Source organism: Lissotriton vulgaris, chromosome 6 (assembly GCF_964263255.1).
Source record: "Lissotriton vulgaris chromosome 6, aLisVul1.2, whole genome shotgun sequence".
Taxonomy (NCBI): Eukaryota; Metazoa; Chordata; class Amphibia; order Caudata; family Salamandridae; genus Lissotriton; species Lissotriton vulgaris.
Genome location: NC_141694.1, coordinates 70,920,514 through 70,942,467, shown reverse-complemented (window position 1 = coordinate 70,942,467; position 21,954 = coordinate 70,920,514). Strand labels below are relative to the sequence as shown.

Here is a 21,954-nt window from a genome sequence, read left to right as displayed (position 1 = left end):
AGTCTTACTGCATATGTCCAAAGTCATGGAATGAACGCTTAAGGGGAATCCTGCATCTACTGAGAAAATGGACAGTCCCCAGTCCCCCCTAGTGAAAGGAGTCACAGCTGCTTGGAAGCTCATTTTGTTGCAGTCCCCAGTCCTCAATGCAAACTGATGTGACAAGCTCACGCTGCCCCGGTCCTTTCCGGTGTCAGACTGACAGTTCTGCGTTAGCCTGACAATGTGATGGTCACACATTTCAGCAAAGAATTGGAATAGTTCTGCTGCTGTTATGGGGTGGGCAAAATGAAGTATGAACTCTTAAACTAGTGTCTGCTTTCTTACTGCTTCTGCTCTCCGTCACAGATCACCTGAGTGGAAGGACGTAGACCCCGCAGAAAAAAAAGAACTTTACGTGAAGATGGAGGATGGGGAGTTCTGGTAAGAGAAGGCGGACAAATCATGAGTACCGTTAAAGCAGGCACAACTCATTGGTCTCATTTACTGGTTAGAAATTACCTTGTCCTAGTGCCACCCTATTAATCCACACAGGTTGTTAATTTAACCATAGAAGTCTTTGAGATTCCTTTCCTAGGGATGTTTCTGGTGTACTGAAAAGGAATATAAAAATGATGTTTTCTTTCTGAAAACAAGGTAAAACAGAAGTGAAAGCTTAAGCAACTCCTTAATCAGTTTGTTCACTAGTCAAAAAAATACTGACACCAGCAAAACGTTTCTACCTTCTGCTTATAAAAGCTACTGGCTGGTCCTGGCCATCTGCATTAAGTTATGACAGAACAGCACCTACACCAATCTCAGAAGCATCTGTCTAGACAAAGAAGGTTTAGGAGTAAGCAGGACTTTGCAGAATGGGAGCATTACAAATGACCTGCTGCAGGTCAACAAATGCCTTCTGACAGATAATTGTCTACTGAACTTTCTTAGGCATTCTTTTGGAGGTGAGATCATTAAGGGGCGTCACTATAGACACATATCCCTTAACAAACCTCCTGAATTACGCAGTCAGGCCCAAGAAACCTCTGACCTGAGTCTGGGTAGTGGGAGTAACCCAGTCCATTATGGTCTGGATTTTGCTCTCCAATGGCTGAACCTGGCCTCAATCTACAAGGTGGCCTAAGTACACAAGCTTGCTCTGCCTATCTGGCACTTTGTGTCCTCAATAGTGTGGCCTGCCTTTTGCAGGACCTCCAGAACATTCCTTGAGGTGGACCACTTGATCCTCCCAGATGGAGCTAAAGACAGCAATTGGCTTGGTAGTTTGGTCTGCCCTGTTCCCATGATGCATTGGGCCAGGGTCAGACTAATTTGCATATAGCCAAGTTCTGAGCTGGGATGGTGCAGTGAGCTAAAAAACGGTGATGGATCAAGCCCTGATCTTTGGACTGGGTAAGAGTGGTCTGCTTAATTCAGACACTCTGTTCATCACCACCCCCTTTTCTGAAGCAGCTATATCAAGACCTGCACTATCATTAAGCCAGGTCTCCATGAGGAATACAGCCTCTGGCGGTTTGTCCCAGAGAAGATTGAAAATTTCCAACTTGTGTTTGGGAAGTGAACAAAAGTTAACACTAAACAACACGACGTCTTATATAGGTGGGACAGTGGGTGGAGAATACCTAGTGACATTAGGGGTGTTTCGCAGGTAATTTATGAATGAAAGATTACAACAAGAACAGATTATGCCGGATATATTTTCGGCAGAGTAGCGCTTGCAGCCCTTTACTGGAGGGGGGCAGAGAGAGCTAGAATTTGCTCAGATGTGAGCATCAGCCTTCTTGTGGCCATTTGATATGGGGTCGTGGCCTCTGGCATCGGTCGGGCGTGGACGGGCACAGACGGGCTTGCCTTTGGCGCGCCCGCTGCGCGCGTCCGCTGCGCGCGTCCGCTGCGCGCGTCCGCTGCGTGCGTCCGCTGCGCGGGTTGCCAGGCGCCCTCATTAAGTAGTGTACGGGGCTCTAGGTCTCGTGACCGTCGGAGCCCCGCCTCTATTCGCGCCATCGGTGATGGTCAATCAAGAAAAGACTATGCTTTGCACAGACACCCTCCACAACAATCAGGCGATGCCTGCGGTGGACCGAGGTGAGTGCAAAAGTTCAAACAAAACTATATGTGGTCAATCCAAATTAGTCCAATTTAGAAAGCACAGAAGTTAGAACATGTACTGACTTAAAATTCCCAAAAATGTGCTATTTCGCGCACTTACTCTATCTGCTGCCTTTCTAATGCAGCGCACGTCCGCTGCGCGGGTTGCCAGGTGCCCTCATTAAGTAGTGTACGGGGCTCTAGGTCTCCTGACCGTCGGATCCCCGCCTCTAGTCGCGCCGTTGGTGATGGGCAATCAAGAGAGGACTATGCTTTGCACAGTACCATCCACAACAACCAGGCGATGCCTGTGGTGGACCGAGGGGAGTGCATAAGTTCAAACAAAACTATGGGCTCCATTACAATGTCGGGCGGATCGCCACCGCCATGGTGGCAGTGGCAATCCGCCCAACAGAAATGCCCGCCCTCCACCCTTTCCCCCCCCAGCCACATTATAATGGCGGGGGGACCGCAACGTAGGGAAACACCGCCCGCCACTTTTCCGCCCCGGTCGCATAGAGGCCGGGGCGGAAAATGATTAATATGGTGGTGGTGTCTATGAGACACCGCCAGCCATATTACAATGGCACGAGTGCCATGCCTTTTCGCGGCGGCAATGCTGCCACGGAAAGGCAGGCGCTGTTCACTCGGGGGCCCCCTGCGGGCCCCCGGAGTGAAGGCCAAAGTGGGGTGGCACACAGGGGGTACCTGTGGTACCCCCTGCATTTACATAATCAAAGCGGCAGGCATCGCGCGGTGCCTGCCGCTTTGATTATGTAAATGATGCAAAGCATTTTTAGTATTGTGGCGGGCGGAGCACAGAGCTCCGCCCGCCACAATACTATAAATACAGGATGTGCCCGCCACTGTGGCAGGCACATCCTAAGGGTGCGTGCAGGACCCCTGCCCTTAGGGCGGGCGGTCCCGAATTCTGATAGGATGGGGCTTTGCCCGCCCGCCATCCTAATGGGGCCCTAAGTGTGGTCAATCCAAATTAGTCCAATTTAGAAAGAACAGAAGTTAAAACATGTACTGACTTAGCCAGATCGTAATCATATGGTGTAGGGTAAATAAAAAAGTATCACAAAGTGTATATCAAAATATGTATTTATTATACAACACTAAACTAGCAAATTGGTTTATCTCCTACCCGGAGATTTAAACACAATTACACAAGAATACTTCAATTATAACAGGTAAAAAAGCACAGAAATGCAGTGGTCTCCAGTGGGAGACTAAACCATATATTAAACAAGTATTTGCAATGCAATAGGTCTCACATTCACGAGAGTTTGAGCTATTGGTATTGTAAATGACAATGCGTTTTTGTTTATATTAGGGGTTTCTAAACATAAATAAAAGGCATTGTCATTTACAATACTAATAGCTCAAACTCTCGCAAATGTGAGACCTATTGCATTGCAATACAGGGATTTCTCAACCGCTTGTTTGATTGTAAATATCAGAGGAAAAGACCGGGCTGTGACGTGTTCAAAGTAGTGATAAATAGTGCAGTGAAGAAGATGTGTAAGTGTTGTAAATTATACAGACACAAAGTGTGAAGTGAGGGTTACATATGATCCGAGCTATTAACACTAAAAAATCGCTATAACACCTTTCGCACTGTGATTACACTGTCACAGCTCAGGAGGAAGAGCGGGGGCTATTTCCTGCCCTCTCCGTAATTTGAGTGTGCAGTGTTGCATTGTGTAATGTCATTGCTATATTTGGCCTAATAAAAACACTCCAGCTGTAGTAGGGCCCTGGCTTCACCTCCTGGTGCAGGGCGGGCTGTGCTTTATGGCAGGCATGAAGGGAGGGAGGGAGGAAGGGAGGGATGGTCTCGGCTGCAGCTCGGGCCTTGTACAGGGCCCCTGCTACTACTAGTGAGCAAAACGGGCTGAGGCTGTGGTATTGGTGGTGGTGGTGGTATTGGTGGCTGTATTGGTATTGGTTGTGGTGGTACTGGTATTGGTGGTGATGGTATTGGTGGTGGTGGTATTGGTGGTGGTGGTGGTATTGGCAGTGGTGGTATTGGTGGGGGTGATATTGGTGATGGTATTGGTGGTGATGGTGGTATTGGTGGTGGTGGTAGGGCGGTAACTGGGCATAATATCGACTTCAAAATATCGAATGGACTAAATATCGAGTCAAAAATATCGATTGTAGAGAAATATCCAAAGAAAATATATCAATGTAAATAATATCGTTATAGTTTTTACTAAGTAAATATCGAAGTAAAAAATATTGAATCAAAAATATCGTGTAGTGTTAATATTGAATTGTTAGTGTAGTTAAAAATATCGAAATAATATATATAGAATGTAAATAATATCACCAGACTGGAGTTGGAATATTAACTTATATTGGTTCACTGTCCACCACCTTCCCTGTTTTTCATCTGACTGGAGTTGGAATAGCAAATTGTATATGGTCAGTGTCCAGCACCTTCCCTGTTTTTCACCTGACTGGATTTGGAATAGTAAATTATAATTGGTCACTGTCCAGCACCTTCTCTGAGTTTCACCTGACTGGAGTTGGAATAGTAAATTGTATATGGTCAGTGTCCACCACCTTCCGTGTTTTTCATCTGACTGGAGTTGGAATAGCAAATTGTATATGATCAGTGTCCAGCACCTTCCCTGTTTTTCACCTGACTGCAGTTGAAATAGTAAATTATATTGGGTCACTGTCCAGCACCTTCCCTGAGTTTCACCTGACTGGAGTTGGAATATTAAATTATATATGGTCAGTGTCCAGCACCTTCCCTGTTTTTCACCTGACTGGAGTTGGAATAGTAAATGATATTGGGTCACTGTCAGCAACTTCCCAGTTTTTCACCTGACTGGAGTTGGAATAGTAAATTAGATATGGTCAGTGTCCAGCACCTTCTTGTTTTTCACCTGACTGGAGTTGGAATAGTAAATTATATTGGGTCACTGTTCAGCACCTTCCGTGAGTTTCACCTGACTGGAGTTGGAATAGTAAATTCTATATGGTCAGTGTCCACCACCTTCCCTGTTCTTCACCTGACTGGAGTTGGAATACTAAATTGTATATGGTCAGTGTCCAGGACCTTACCTGTTTTTCACCTGACTGGAGTTGGAATAGTAAATTATATTTGGTCACTGTCCAGCAACCTCCCTGTTCTTTACCTGACTGGAGTTGGAATAGTAAATTGTATTTGGTCAGTGTCCATCACCTTTCCTGATTTTCACAAGGCTGGAGTTGGAATAGTAATTTATAATGGGTCTGTGTCCAGCACCTTCCCTGAGTTTAACCTTATTAGAGTGGGAAAAGTAAATTACATTGGGTTAATGTCCAGCACCTTCCCAGACTTTCATTTGACTGGAGTTGAAATAGTAAATTAAATTGGGCTAGTGTCCAACACCTTTCCAGACTTTTATCTGACTGGAGTGGTAATAGTAAATGAAATAGGATCATTGTCCAGCACCTTCCTAGACTTTTATCTGACTGGATTTGGAATAGTAAATTATATTGGGTCAGTGTTCAGCACCTTACTTAACTGTTATTTGAATGGAGTGGGAATAGTAAGTTATATATGTTTTAAATTTTTTTCAGAAAAGTAATGTAAAAAAATATGATGTAGTATTATAATTGTAGAATACATATTTGTAATGGAAAAAGGTAGATGTAAATATATAAATATTATTATAATAATCGCAATTTAAAAATAACATTTTATTCTTATTTGTAAAATAAGTAGACATACAGTTTTTGAAATTTTTTATTGACAGATTGTATTTAGAATATGTACAGTACAGTATACAAATTATATAAGCTTTTTTATAAACAGTTAGGTAAATTGAATGTATTACATTACATTTATTTATATTCATAAATGTTTTACATTTAAAAAAAAATATTTTTAACAGTATTTATCAAAAAATATATACAGCGTTGTTTCTGAATTTTTATAAACTTTGTCAACAATTTTTAACATTTTATTCTTTTTTCATAAACTTTTTTTAAATGTCCATTAAATATTTAATTAAGAATGTTAATATATAATATATTAATTTTATTAATTAAATATTTAGAATATTTACATGAACAGAAAATAATAAACAGTTAAGTATATATTTGCTACATTTACATGTTAAATATATTTTGTATATCATTTATACATATTAAATACAATGTTCTTAATAATAATTAATATTTGTAATTAAATATTATTAAGTATATACTAAGCTTTTAAATAAAAAAATAATCTTAATACAATATAAAATAGTAAATCATGTATACAGTTGCATACAATGTTTGATATGTATTTTTAAATTATTTACATACATACATACTATTATTATTAATAATAATTAATATATTAGAATAATTATTATTATTAATTTACAAATGTAAATTAATTATTAAATATTTTAACAAATAACATAAACATATTTTGGAAATAATCACTTAAGTGTAAATTCGGATTTGTATTTATTTACAATATATATCCATAAATATGATTAATAATAAGAATAAATAATATGTATTTATTATCATTATTATTAATTTACAAATGTTACATATTTGTATAGTAACTTTAAAAATAAAACATATATGTAAGTAATATATAAACTCAAGTTTTATTTGTTATATGTATTTATTACAATGTTAATATATTAAATTAAGTATTAATAATAATTAATAATAGGTTATTATTTATTATTAATTTGCTAAGGAGATTTAATCTAAGATTATTTTTAAAATTGTTAGAAATAAATGTATAAAATTTTAAGTCTAATAGTATATTTTATTTTTACTTAGAACATTGTATTTAATATGTTTAAGTTTTTATTATTGTTTAAATGGGACTACTTTTTTAACCGAGTAAGGTTATTTTGCTTCATTTAGGACTGGAGAAGCTCGCAGTTGGATGATGCGTCGCGTTGCGAAAGGTAAGGTAATTTTTAACTATTATATATGTTATAGAGTAGCAGTGTTTGAGTGTATTTTGGAGGTGTGTAGTGTTAATGTGTGTGTTTAGTTGTGGCTTTGGTATGTTTTAGGTGTTACTTGGCTTTTACGGACGTGTCGTGAGTGTTTGAGGCCTAGTGTATTTTCTGAGTTTGATGTTAAAATATGTGTATTTTAATGTTTTATAGTAATGTTTAGGTATATTTGGAAATGTTTGGGGGCTTTGTGTGGGTGATTTTGTTTTCGATATTTTTTACAGGTTCTGGGATTTCGCCGTTTCGTTGCGAAGACAGATGTGTTTTTTTTTTGGAGAAGAGATTGTATTACTTTATTAAAGTATTGTTTTTATACTCACTCTCCTTTTCTCGTAGTTTCATGGAGTGATTTTTACTCTTTTTGACAATTTTTCTGGTTTTTACGGGTATCGATTTGGATTGGGAGAAGACCATGCGTTTATTTTTTAAGAAAAGTGTGTGTATGTTACTTTTATTAATAAACTTACCACACTTTGTTTTGTCGGGGTTTACTGGATCAAATTTTAAATTTTCAAACTAATTTTCTGGATTATATCTATTTGGATTTGGAGAGGATCATGCGTTTTATTTTTACTAAAAGTGTGTGTATGTCACTTTAATTAATAAAGTTACCATACTTTCTTTTATCGGGATTTCCTGGAGCGGTTTTTCTATTTTTACTTGTTTTCGGGTTTTTGAGGGTTTCACAAATTTGATTTGTAATGGATTACCAGTGGAGTACACGGATTAAAAGTGGTTGGATTACATATTCTTCTGCAACATGAATTGTAAGTTTTTTAATTTTATGTTATTTGGGTGGGAAAAGTGATTGTTATTATTATTGTTATATTTTATATCATATCAAATATTGCTTAATTGTCTACAATTCATTTTTGGTACATAAATATGTTTGACAATTATGGAATATTTATTATGATATAAAAATGTTATGCTACTTATCACAATTTTATTAAATAAATGAGAGTATTGTTATTTGTGTGTGGATAATTCACAGTAGGCTTTTGGCTATTAAGGATATATAGTCTAGGCCTCTTGTAGAAGAATATAAGGTGACTTGACTTTGGAGTAGTCTAAACATTTGTTTTGTTTGTTTAGTTAGTTTTGGTCCTATTTGGGTTACTGATTGTGGTATACGTAGCTCTTGGTAGCTCTGTTCTTTTTGTAAAGCTTCTATTAGTTTTTGGAATGTGGGGTTTCCTCTGCTAGTGGTAGCTTGAAATGCATTGTGCCATCCTTCTACACTGTTGTTAGTTTTAGCTTCTTGATTCAGTGTACTTAAATATACATTCCACCAAGCTATGTGAAATTTAGGTTGGCGTCTGTGTCCCGATCTCTGTGGCCTTCCCACCCATGTATCCTCGAAGTAGTCTAGGAGTGGTGCTAGTTTTTCCTCATATTTTTTGTAATATGGGCTATCGATTAGGATGTTATAATGTTCTGCTACGTCTGTAACAGGGACATATGATAGGGCAATTAGTTTTTTGATTTGGTATGCAAAGGTGCTGTCTGTAGCATATTGTATGCTTAATGTAGATTTTTGGAGATGTCTCCAAATGCTTTGATTAACATTATAATAGCAACCTTGTATTGCTGTGTGTGGAAACATTTTTAATATACTATTGATCATAGCTAGTTCGAAATCAATAATTATTTTCTGTGGAAAATAATCATTTGTTTCCTGTTTTATTGTGTTTAGGACTTCTGTGTAAGTATTCTGTTGTTTATTGGGCAACAAGCAGTAAATAAATGGGATGTTAGAATGATGGTACAATCCATGTATGCTGTAGAGTTGGTAAAATGGTTTAGGACATGTTTTAAAAGTCCCATCCATAATCCAACTGTGGCACTCTTGTAATTTTCTTAGATTGTTGGCAGTAGCAAACATTATAATTCGGTTGGTAGGTCATTTGTTGTCAAATAGTAAGAATGGTTCCTTATTATGTGTTATACTCAGTTCAGGGTGAATAACAACTTCTTCTAATGTTTTAGGGTTAGGTCGAGTTGTTGTTGTGACTCTTTTTTGTCTTGCCATTGTGCGGTTTAGGGAGTCAATTGAGGGGAGTTGGCCAGAAGCATGTTGAGGAACTTTTAAGAGTTCCTCTTTTAATATTTGGGTTGTTGGTTTGTCAGTCCCTGTACTTGCTTATGTTATGCTTTCAAAGGCATCCCTGACCTCAATTTCAGTTATATTAGGGGGGTGATTGTGTTCCTTGGTAGACATTACATTAGCTTCTTCTGTTGTAGCCCTTTTGTAATAAAGCAATAGAAATCCAAGGAAATGTAGATAAATCCAGGTTTTATTCAGCTGCAGCACAGTACTTCCAATCTTCCAAACTCCCAGATACAGTATAACATTTTAGATCATAACAATTCTAAATGGAACTATCAGAATGGTGTGCATGTGCAACATGGGACAGAGGTTCTATTAAAAGGGAAATATATACAGGGGAAGATTAAAAGGGAAATACCAAGAGGTGAGAATATAACACATTTCCCCCCTTAAAGAAAAGAAATGCATTCAAACATAAAGAAGCATATGTAAAAATCAACCAATATCAACTATGGTACACATTTTGAAACTCTTCTGACATTCCATCTTTTCCCATCCTGAGTAACAACACTATTATGGTAGACACGCATAACTTTCATTGGCTTACCAAATTTGTTCTCTCCTTTAACGACAAAACCTGGTTTTCGAATCCTGACAACATCACCAACCATGAAAGCTGGTTGTCTGACTTTCATCCTGGAATCATAATTACATTTGTACTTTTCTTGTTTGAGCTCCACTTTTTTAGCCACATCCTTAATGTTCACATCAGTCATTTGTTGACTACTACTTTTCTTAAACCACCAAGGGCATAACCCTGAAACAGGGTCTCTGCCTTTTAGTAAACGGAAAGGAGAGACTTCAGTAGTGGCATGAGGCGTAATACGGTATAACCATAATTTTTCTCTCAACTTATCTTTCCACAGACCCCCTGATTTGCGAGCCCAAACCAGATCTTCTTTGAGGACTCTATTATACCTTTCCTCTAGGCCATTACCTTGTGGTTCATAAAGGGCTGTAGTACAGTGCTTGATCCCATACATACTCAAGAACTCCAACATGAGAGAGGACTTGAATTGTACCCCATTATCGGATACAATACACTCCGGAGAACCTTCTCTGGAAAAGATCTCCTTCAAAAACAGAATAACACTTTCAGTATTAGGATGAGGCACAAGTTTGACCTCTGGCCACTTTGAGTGATAATCTACAGCAACAATGGCAAATCTACATTCTTGTGGTAAAAAATTGAAAGGACCAGCTATGTCAATTCCTAACTTTTGCCACGGATGATCTGGCCACTTTACAGGTACTAAAGGAGCTGGATCACACTTACACGATTTATCACTTTCAATGCACTCGGGACATTCTCTGACAAATTTATCCACTACTCTATCAACCCCTGGCCACCAGAAATTGGACCTAATGAGTCTTTTCATAGAAGACATTCCCATATGGCACTCATGACTCATTTGCAAAATCACACTTCTGATAGCCACCGGTGGAATACACTTACCAGCTCTGAACAAAAGATCTCCCTCAATGCCCAATTCATCAGCAACGTTGTAGAAAGGCGTGATCTCAGAAGGAACACGTTCTTTGGAAGGCCATCCCAACCTCACATAGTCTCTGACCTTACACAGCAAATCATCCTCATCCATACTTCTCTTCCACATATCCTCCGATATGACTTTGTATTTCTCTGGAAACATTTCAGAAATGCTGGTTACTACTTCTGTATCTTCATCAATCCCAGAACTAGTACAGGGCAACCTAGACAAACAGTCTGCAGTAACATTTAACTTCCCCGGCACATATTCAATGTCGAAACTATATTCTTGCAAACGTGACATCAATCTTGCAATGCGAGCTGTTGCATTTAAACCTCCACCAGGTGATAAAATGCTCACCAATGGCTTGTGATCAGTGCGTATGAGGAATCTTGCACCCCAGATGTAATTACGGAAATGTTCAACACCCCATACACATCCCAACAATTCTTTCTCTATGACCGCATACCGTCTTTCAGTTTGATTCAATGATCTGGACGCAAACGCAACATTCCAATCTTCCTTTCCAGAACGTTGAGAAAGTACACAACCTAAACCATAAAGACTGGCATCCACAGTCAGAATGCACATTTTATTCAAACAAAATGGCCTTAAAGTTGGTGCTGACACCATATCGAGTTTGACACTTTCAAAAGCTTCCTGCTGTTTTGATCCCCACAAAAATTCCACCTCTTTCCTTGTCAACTCCCTTAACGGTTCCATCTTTGTAGCAAAATTTGCAATAAACTTACTGTAATATTCACACAGTCCTAGGAATGATAACAACTTATCCTTACAATCTGGTGCAGGAGCCTTTAAGATAGCATCTACTAGGGATCTTTTAGGAGCAACACCCTCACCAGAAATAGTGTGTCCCAAATATTCTATAGTTTTTTGAAACAACTTACACTTCTTACTCTTAATGGTAAGTCCAAACTTATCTAGCATCTTACACACATTCCTCAAATGCTCCATGTGTATCTCATTATCTTTGGAGAAAACCAAGATATCGTCTTGAAAACACTTCACGTACTCACCCATGTCCTTAAATATGTGGTACATAGACCTCTGAAAAACAGAGGCTGCCGACGCCAAACCGAATGGCATCCGTTTGAACTGGAACAAACCCTGAGGTGTGATAAACGCTGTGAGATGGCGTGACTCCTCAGCTAACACCACCTGATGATACGCCGATCTCAAATCTAACGTAGAAAATATCATCCCACCTCCCAGCATACTCACTACCTCGTTGATATTTGGCAAAGGATGACAGTCTACCACTATGTTGGCATTGAGTGCCCTCAAATCTATGCACAACCTCAAGGATTTATCAGGTTTGCGTGCCAAAACCATTGGCGAAACCCATTCGGATGACTCTATTTCTTCTATGACATCATTCTTTAACATGTCATTCAGTGCATCACTTAATTCTTCTCTGACATTAAGTGGTACAGGCCTAAGTTTTTGCACCACAGGTATGGCTCGTTGTTTAAGCTTGATAACATGGGTGAACCCACTTAATCTACCCAATTTGTCCGAAAACACACTAGGAAACTCATCAGAAAGAGTCTTCCAAACATTACTCTCTTCAACAGATCTGACTTTATCCTCTGACATATCACCATCATATGACACCATGACAGGATCTTTGTTGCGTGGATTCAACGTAATGTGAAGTCTGAATTGATCCCGCCACCCCAACACATTCACTCCCTTCACAGCCACATACAGTTTAATATATGCAGATTGATCTTTAAAATAAATCATGGAGGCAACATATCCTATAAAATCAATACTTGATTCATTAAAACCTTTTGCCATAATGTCAGGAGGACACAATTCGCTTTTAGGAATTATGTCTCTGTACTTCTCATCAAAATACTTTTCAGTTATGATAGTCCAAGGAGACCCAGAATCAGCCATCAACTCTAACTCTATTCCTTTAAACCTAACAACACATTTTGGGGACTCCAAATAATCTTCCTCAAGTAAACTTATGCTAATAATGGACACAATCATTCCACTTACTCTGTTGGACTCATCAGACACCGCATGTTCATATCTAACCAGACTTGAATCATAGTCTGTTTCATCTCTCACACAAGAAACTTCCTTTTTCTTGAAATAATTACTTTTATCCCCACCCTTCTTCTTGTCTTCTCTACAAGAATTGGAAAAATGACCTATTTTTCCACACTTGTTGCACTCCTTGCCTAAAGCAGGACAAAATTTAAACGTAGCAACATGGTTGTAACTCCCACATCTAAAACAAACAATGCGGTTACGTGGTCCAAACTTATGATTTTGGGGACTTCTTCCAAAATTGTTCATAGCACATACTTCTTCAGTTAGTTTGTCACTCTTACCACTCTTACTGCTTGTTTCTTCTATTGTTTTCATCCATTTGTTAGACTGCTCAAAAGCTTTAGCAGTAGAAATACACTCCAACAGCGTTGGATTACCTACAATCCACAACTGTTCTTGTGTTTTCTTGCATTTAACATTCACAATTATATTATCTCTAAGCATTTCATCTGTCATATTACCGAAATTACATGGCATCACCAAAGCTCTCAAACTTGTCAGAAAATCATCAAAAGATTCATTTTCTTTTTGCGTTCTGGTATAAAACTTATAACGATTTAAAGCTAGGCTAGTGGTGGGTTTAAAACGTGTTTCAACACGAAGCATGGCTTCATCAAAAACCCCATTGTCACCAGGAATGGATGGTAAATTTCTGAAAATGGCTTGCCCTTCAGACCCCAGACAATGTAAGAAAATATTTTTTTTCCTTTCATTCCCCATCCTTTCCCCATCAATAGCTTTCAGGTAAGTCATAAACTCCTCCTTCCATCTGTTCCATGGGATTGGAGGATCGCCTTTGCTTTGTAAGAATTTTGATGGAGGGTCAAACTGCATGTTAATTAATAAAAGCCAAAATAATTCCAAAATAAATTATATAAATAGTGGTAATGCAACAAAACAAATACCTATAAATCAATGACAGATCAATACATGAGCACACAAGCTGTGTACATCAGCGAAGGTAGAAAATAAGTCAGCGTGGTATTTAAACTTGCTCCATGTCGTAAATCTTCTTGTGCAGTGATCTCATTGTCTAAATCACCTTTTACGCGCGTTGCCAATAGTCATAGATAGGCGCGTTTTAAAAAGTACTTTTACGGTGTAAATAGTTTTTCACCCTTCGGTAGCGTGTAGTATGATTTAAATATGTCTTTTAAAAGTATTTTTTACCTTTCGCCGTGGAACCCAAGCAGCGCTTTTCACCTTCCGTTTGGAAAGACACACGCTCTTCGTTGCGCTTGCGATGAATGTAAACAAAGATGGCGGCTACGTACGCAATACGCATTACGTCATGCGTTGCGTGTAGCTTTCTCCGTTGCCATAGATGCAGCGCATGCGTGTTGCTTGGTTTGTTTCCCTGGACACAGCCTCTTCACCGGCGCATGCACGCTGTAACCGAAGACTCCGTTTTGAAGACAAACACTTGCAAAAGTAAGGTTTTAATTAAAAATATGCAGTGTTACGTAGAAAATCTTCACAGACAGCGCAATTTTTTGTAAAAAACGAAGTAAATCAGGCAACTTGAGCAAATTGTAATTCTTGTAATAAATCCACAATGAAGGTAGAAAATCGAATTTTTCTTGAATCTTCCCAAAAGATTTACAAGACACACTCCAGGCTATACATCCAAGATTCTGGAGGCAAATCCAAGTACTTTTGGAGAATAAATCCTCAATTCAAAAGCTTCTGGAAAATGGGTAAATACTGTAAACAGCTCCAAAATCTCCCAAAGTTCCAGTTTTGTACCACACCTGTGCTGCTGATGTAGAAGTAGTAGGTACTGGTCACCCTCGTCGCCAATTTTGTAATAAAGCAATAGAAATCCAAGGAAATGTAGATAAATCCAGGTTTTATTCAGCTGCAGCACAGTACTTCCAATCTTCCAAACTCCCAGATACAGTATAACATTTTAGATCATAACAATTCTAAATGGAACTATCAGAATGGTGTGCATGTGCAACATGGGACAGAGGTTCTATTAAAAGGGAAATATATACAGGGGAAGATTAAAAGGGAAATACCAAGAGGTGAGAATATAACACCTACCATAACATTTATTAGAGTAGTATTTACTACATTTCCAAAATACTTTGCGTCCTGACTGTGTTTCTTGGGTATAAACAAACCCCATATAACATAGTAAAAGCTTGTTTTTCTGCGACATAACAAACTCTGCACCTTCAGTCATGTTTCTATTTGTAGTGCTAGGAAAGGTTAGAAAGAAATATTTTTTAAATTTAAATACTGCTATACATGTTTTTAGTGCATTCATAGTTCTATGATTATACTTATATTTGTTCTTTGTTGTAATTCGAAATGTTGAGAGGGTGTTTTCAAGCTTTTTCTTGTATTCCCTTGTTATAATTCTGTTGGTAGAAAATGCAAATAATGTGATAATCTATTATTTTATTACATTTTGAGCGGTTTCTAGGGGGAAGCTGTCTTGTAGTTAGCATTTTAGGGTTTTTAAATAATTTACAAAATATCCTTACATTTTTAATTTGTGTAGTCTTTAGCTTTAATGGAGTAATTTTTTGGATGTCTTCGAAATTTCTGTTAAGAAGGTAGAATAAAGGTAAAATGTGTATTAGAAATTTGGGTTCAATAAATGCAGTTGGTGTGTTAGAGAACATTTAAAAATACTTATAATAAGGATTTTGTAGTAAATAATCAGTTCAACTTTTATTGCTGTGTTTTGGAGATGTCTGTAAAAGGTAAAAATAAATGTAGAGCTGGAGACCCAACATTTCTGGTTCAGGTATTTAATCATGTGAGTCTGTGGTGAAAAATCCCTGGGCTTCTCTGGGAACGTCTGCCACCTGGATTTTGCTGCTTGTCTTAATCTAAAATAGTCGAACATCTAAATGACTGAGCTCCCGCTCTCCCTGATAATGGTCAAGGGTGAGGAATTTCTGATCAGGGTACAGGTGGCTAAGTTCAGGAAAGCCAGACTTCACCAGTCTGTGTTGAATCCCTCTATTGAGCATGGAGATAATGGCTAGGTTATTCAACAGAGCCTGCCACGGTGAGTATATGCTTAGGATGTCACTATTCCCAGCCATGGACCAGACAGATTAGTTGATGCAACAAATAGTTTGAATATGCTGAAGGAGTCGAGCAGACTTGGTGGCAATACTCTTGTGTGAGCTGGCTTTCTTAACCTGGTCTTTCTGTATAGGAATGTGTGGTGCTTTACTCTGTAGGTCAAACTAGTTCATGGCATAATGGGACTGAATTGCATAATAATACCGTTTAGGATTTGGCACTCCCCATTTAAATGGCAGTGTTACGATCTCTCATCGTAGACTAGGGCTCCTACCGTCCTACACCAGTCTGGTAAGTAATGTTTGTAACTTGTAAAAAACATTCTACTCAGAGGGATGGGCAAACTATAGAACAGATACAGAAGCTAGGCATTTTAATTTGTGCCACAGAGCCAAGTGTTAACCTTTGTTTGATTTGATTCTTCAATTTTTCAAACACTGGTCCATAGTTATCTTAGATGGCTGTTTTTTTATCATCAATTTAATCACAAACCCAATATTTGACCAAGCTGTATCACCAACGCAATACGTAACCAATTAATGGTTTACGAGCAGCATCTGTTAGTGGGAACATCTCAGATTTTCCTTGATTAATCTGTATTGATGAAAGCTCCCAAATCTCCTTCACTAGGAGGGAAAGCTGCCTCGTGACGCACATGTAACATGATTTCATCTGCATAGATCAACAACAAAATATGTTTACGGTAATAGCACTGTTACTGTGATGCTGGTGCAAACAAGATGCCAACGGCTTCATTGCGTGAGTAAAGAGGAGCGTCGAGAGCCAGCAGCCCTGCCACGTACCTCTCTGCACCCGGAGAGGCCGTGAGGCACAGCCATTTATGAACACCCTAGCAGTGATCTACATATATATTAATTTAATAAGCCCCAACATCTTTAGGATGATGCCCAACCTACGAAGTGCTACAAATAGGTATGACAAATCAAGGGAGATGAACACCCTTTCAGCATCCAATAAGACTGCCAAGGCATCTTTCTCAGTCAATTCTGGTGGATCAAAGCAAACAGTGTCCTTAAGTTGTTTCATGTGGCACAAACCCGGTATGAACCCAGACTGTTCAGGGAGCACAAGGCTCTTAATTAATGAGCTAATCCGATTTGTGATTATGTGAGTAAGGATCTTAATATCAAGGTTCATTCAAACCTATCGCCAGTAGGACCCCCCCCCTCCAGTCTTGAGGATCCTTGCCCAGCTTTAGCCGGACAGTTATGTGAGTGGGAGGGAGCACTTCCTTGTCCACTGCCTCATTCTGGCGATCTATTAGCCGCGGGGGCCTGCAATGACTTATACCTTCTATAAAACTAATCCTGGGGCTTGGCCTACCCAAACCCTTCAATAGCTGTCTCAATCACTTGATTTAACCCCTCCTTCAATTCACACCAGGGCCACACCGTTGAGATAGTCAATGCGGTCATGTGTAGAGGAACACCTGCAGATGTAAAACTGTCTTTAATGAACATCCAATTCCACTGTTCTCCACGAACTGCATTTACCCTGTTTATCATGTTTATGAGGTTATTCAGTTGCACCTTCTTTAATAGGAACTCTTGTAGGGCAAGATCTGTAATGACTGCAAAGTTATACCAAGCCCAGCCAGTGTTCTTCACCTCTCTCGTGTTGTTTTTCTAACTCAGTGAATCATTGTTATGTTGAGCCCAACTGTGAGCTGTTTGAGCATAGAGGACCCCTCTTTGTCTGCCAAGGGAAAGCCTCTGAATATAGACATTCATGGCCTCCCAGACGATAGAGAAAAAGTCCACACACCCCACGTTATTCATGAAGTCAATAATAGCCACACACTATCAGAGAGAGCTCTTGCAAGAAAGCACAATATTCTGCAGTGCAGACAGTAATCAAAAACCTCAAACACCAAAAGAATGGAGGAGTGGTCGGATAGAATGCAAGGCAAGTAGGAGAGGTCTGTAGCCCAATTTCACTCCTCCCTGGCATTAGCAAGGTAGCCGAGAAATTGGTCAATGGACAACTGTCTCAGTTTCTCAAGGTAAATAACATCTTACGGCAATCCCAAACTGGGTTTCGCCCGGGCCATGGCACAGATACCGCCCTTCTTGCCGTCATCGAGGAGGCAAGGCGCATTTTGGATTCAGGAGGGTCAGTGGCAGTGATCCTCCTGGATCTCAGTGCAGCCTTCGACACAGTCAACCATCGTGTCCTTCTCCATCGGTTGGCGGCAGCAGGGCTCACTGGGACGGCGCTCAGGTGGATAGAGTCCTTCCTTGCTGGGCGCTCGTTCCAGGTATGGGATGGCAATCACCATTTGACCACCCTCCCCCTCACGAGCGGTGTTCCCCAGGGATCATCTCTAAGCCCTATGCTTTTTAATGCCTATATGGCCCCCCTCGAAGATGTGGTGACACCCTTCCGGATTAAAATAGTGAGTTATGCTGATGACACACAGCTGGTCGTCTCTCTATCCCAACTGGACGACCACCCAGACAATCTGGCAAACTGCCTCACGGAAATCCACAGCTGGATGTGTGAATCATCACTCAAATTAAACGGGTCAAAGACCGAAGTTATGCTCATGGGAAAGCAATGGGTGACCATCCCCCCATCGGTCTGGCCAGACGTGTTCGGGGAAATTCCCACCCCGAAACAAGAAATTAAGACCCTAGGAGTCTGGCTAGAACCCGAGCTTTCAATGAAAACGCAAGCGGCCAAAACAGCAGGAACCTGTTTTGGGCTTATGCGCACCACCCGCAGGATTCTCCCCTTACTCCCGCCTGCATCCAGAAAACTCCTAGTCCAAGGGCTAATATTGTCAAGGTTGGACTACAGCAACATGGTTTATCTGGGAGCCCCAGAGGCCACCATGGCTAAACTGCAACGAACACAGAATGCAGCAGCCCGACTACTTATGAACCTTCCCTCCAGAGTGTCAGCTAAACCAGCCATCAAGGCCCTGCACTGGCTACCAGTGCGCCAAAGGGTGGAATTCAAAGCCATGTGCACTGCATACAAACTGATTAATGGAGCTGGCCCTTCGATCCTCAGTGACCTGGTAACTCCTTATAAAGCCCCCAGATCCCTTCGGTCTGAGAATGAACATCTGGCCAACATCCCCAAATACAAAAAGACACGTACTGGAGGCCGACGCTTCTCCGTGAAGGCTTCCACCGGATGGAACTCCCTCCCCCGCACCCTCAGATTGGAACCCAGTTATCTGATCTTTAGAAAAAAATTGAAAACACTCCTATTCCCTAAATAAAGTCCCCTCCCCTCTCTTCCCTCCCCTCTGGATAACACAATCATTACAGCGTGGGGATGCCTTCGGGTCACCAGGCGCTCTACAAATCGTTAAATAAATAAATAAATAAATAAAATAAATAAGAGTGTGTCAGGAAAAGCAAGCCAGACATGAATTCAAGAATATATGTTTTTTTGGGACTGCCCAGTAATACAACAGTTCTGGGAGAAGGTAACGGGGCTAATGTCAGAGGTTATTGGGCAGACAGTTCCTGCGGAGGCCAGGTGGCATATACTCTGTGTATCAGGGGAACAGACTTGGCCAAAATATCAAAAAATGTGGCCACTGGTGGCGGCAAAGGTGGCCAAGAGGAATGAAAGCGCAATGGAACATAGATATGGATTGGTGCTGCACAGTGCAGAAGACAATATATGAGAGCAGAGGTTGCCTAAAAAATTGGGGAAAAAGTGTGAAACCATTGGGACACATACAGGAATCCATAAGGGAGACTACTAAGATGGGAAGGGGTGGTGGGCTCTGGGTACACAAGATTGTGATCCTTTTAGAGTTGTTTGTTGACCCGTGAATGTTGCCGCAACAAAATATTGTAATGTATGATGCAAGGGGGGGTGCTTATGTGTAATCAAATATTGAAGGAAGTAATGCTGTACAATATCACTGGCGTCTGTTTTATATAAAGAGAACTTAGAAAAAAAGAATATGTGTTTTAAACAGATGAATAAACGTCCTTTCCAGTCCCCTATGAGACCTCCATGTGTCAATTAGTCCATCCATTTCAAGAATTGAGTTGAGTGTTTGTGTAGCCAGCAGGTGATCTACCCTGGCGGGATTAGTGCTTTCCAAATCCGGCTGCAATGTTAGATTGAAGTCCTGGCCCCATATGATGTTGGAAGCGCTGTGCCGTCTGCATGCAGATAGTAATATTTAAAAACACTCAGGAGAGTCAGTTTTAGGGGCATAGACGTTTATGGGGGCTATCAAGGACTTATGAAGGAATATATGACGATGCTTTGAAAACTAAAACAACGCATATTTTTACAACGTTGTTTTTAATTCGCAAGTACTGTTACAACTTATTTTTCTCCGATGAATACCATTAGTTTGCATTTGCTTTTAAATGCATAAGAAATGTCTTTACGGGGAGGAGCTTAGCGAGCATCCAAGATGGTCGCGTGAGCACAGGGCTCCCCGGACCCTCGCCACTCCACGCAATTGATCATGAGGATATCCTGATTTCTTGGATGGCTCTTCGAAGATGAACCTCAACTGAGTCCATAACTCTTCTCAGAATTGAAATCGGACTTCGGTAACCGAAATTACGGCACTTTGAACTTTTGAGGCCCACCTGGAGGCTGTGCCGGGGACTTGGCTACCTGCGGATCCGGGACGGAGTTGAACAACAACGGCAGTGGGGCCTCCCTGGTGGCCGCATCTCTACTTTCGGTTTTGTTCCCGGATCCCCGCATGGTCTGATTGAGAGACCGTTTCGCCCGGCTGGGGACCAACCCAGCCCCCACTTAGTGTCTGAACTGCCTCCTCCTCTCATCTCTTTTGAATCACACTGTGACTTCTTCTTGGTCATATGAGTCAGCTCTTGTGGTTTTGTTGGCGCCCGGACTGCCGGCGGCCATTTTCACCAGGTCGTGTGGGCCCCTCCGGGGAGCAGTCTCCAGTATGGCGGGCAGGGGAGATGCCGAGAAGCGGAAGACCAAAACGTCTCTTCGTGGTGGACCGGTCCAGACAAATGTTATGGATCGTATAATAAAGCCAAAGGCTCCCCTGGGCTCTCCTGTCGTACCCCGGAGGACGTCCGAGACGACCCTTCTGTGCCTGCTGAGTTGTCCCTGCAGGACATTATGGGCGCCATCACCGGCATGAGGGAAACCATCGGCCAGCAATATGAGGCCCTGGCTAACAAAATTGACACGGTTGCCGTAGATGTCACCCTGATCAGGGCCGACCTGTCTAAAACAAACGAAAAGGCAAATCACTGGATCTGAAGACCTCCAGCCTCACGGCCGATGTGGTGGAACTCCAAACCGAACTTGGAAATCTGAAATCGGTGAATGACCAAATGTCCTATCGGCTGGAGGATTATGAGAACAGGGCAAGACGCAATAACATCTGCGTCATTGGTGTCCCAGAAAACCCAGAGACGCACTCGGTGGACCTCCTGGTCGTAGATCTGATCCGCACCCATCTTGCCCCTTCTGGCCTGAGTAAATTCTTCGCGGTCGAGCGTGCACATCGTGTCCCGGGCAGTCAACCCAAGCCGGGCGCCCCTCCGAGGCCTATCATTGCGAGACTTTTCCATTTTAGGGACCGTGATGCGATTTTGCAGGCATCGAGAGTGCATGGCCCGGTGAAATTTGAAAACTCCTCGATTAACTTTTTCCCGGACTTCACTCAACTTGTGCAAAGACAAAGGATGGGCTTTCTTGGGGTTAAGCGACGTCTCCGGGACCTGGGCCTTAAGTACGCCATGCTTTTCCCTACCAGGCTTCAAGTGGAATATGAGGGACGGACCCTCTTTTTGCGATCGACCGGACAGTGTGAGTGACTGGTTGGATTCCCTGCCGGGCCGAGGGTGGTGAGCCTACGCATAAGTGACTTTTCGGTCCCTGATTTCTGAACATTGGACTTTGCTCAGCTGGGTGCTATCTCTCCTGTGTATGTTGCTCTGTAGTAGTCTACATTTGGGTGGCAGGTGGGGACGGGCCTCTTTTCTCCTCCGGGGTCTTTTTGTAGAATGGGATTGTTAGGGCGACAGGCACACTGCATTTTGGGGTGGCTCTTTAGTCTTCTGCAGGGGTGCAGGGAGGGGGGAGTTGTAACGGGTTCTAGTTGGGGGGTGTGGGGGTGTTTGTGTTTGTGTTTTTCTTTCTCAAGGCGGCGTATTGGTTCTTTCTCTGC

The 21,954-nt window shown here is 41.1% G+C and overlaps 1 protein-coding gene across 3 annotated transcripts in view; it reads left to right on the top strand.

The window, feature by feature from the left end:
- The window catches only part of LOC147706804 (calpain-1 catalytic subunit-like), an 815,105-nt gene that overhangs the window by 281,346 nt on the left and 511,805 nt on the right, over window positions 1-21,954 (top strand). For all 3 annotated transcript variants that reach the window (XM_086925934.1, XM_086925935.1, XM_086925933.1), the window contains exon 8: window positions 349-423. In XM_086925934.1, coding sequence (XP_086782060.1) covers window positions 349-423 — 75 coding nt within the window. The remainder of the gene's footprint in view (window positions 1-348; window positions 424-21,954) is intronic.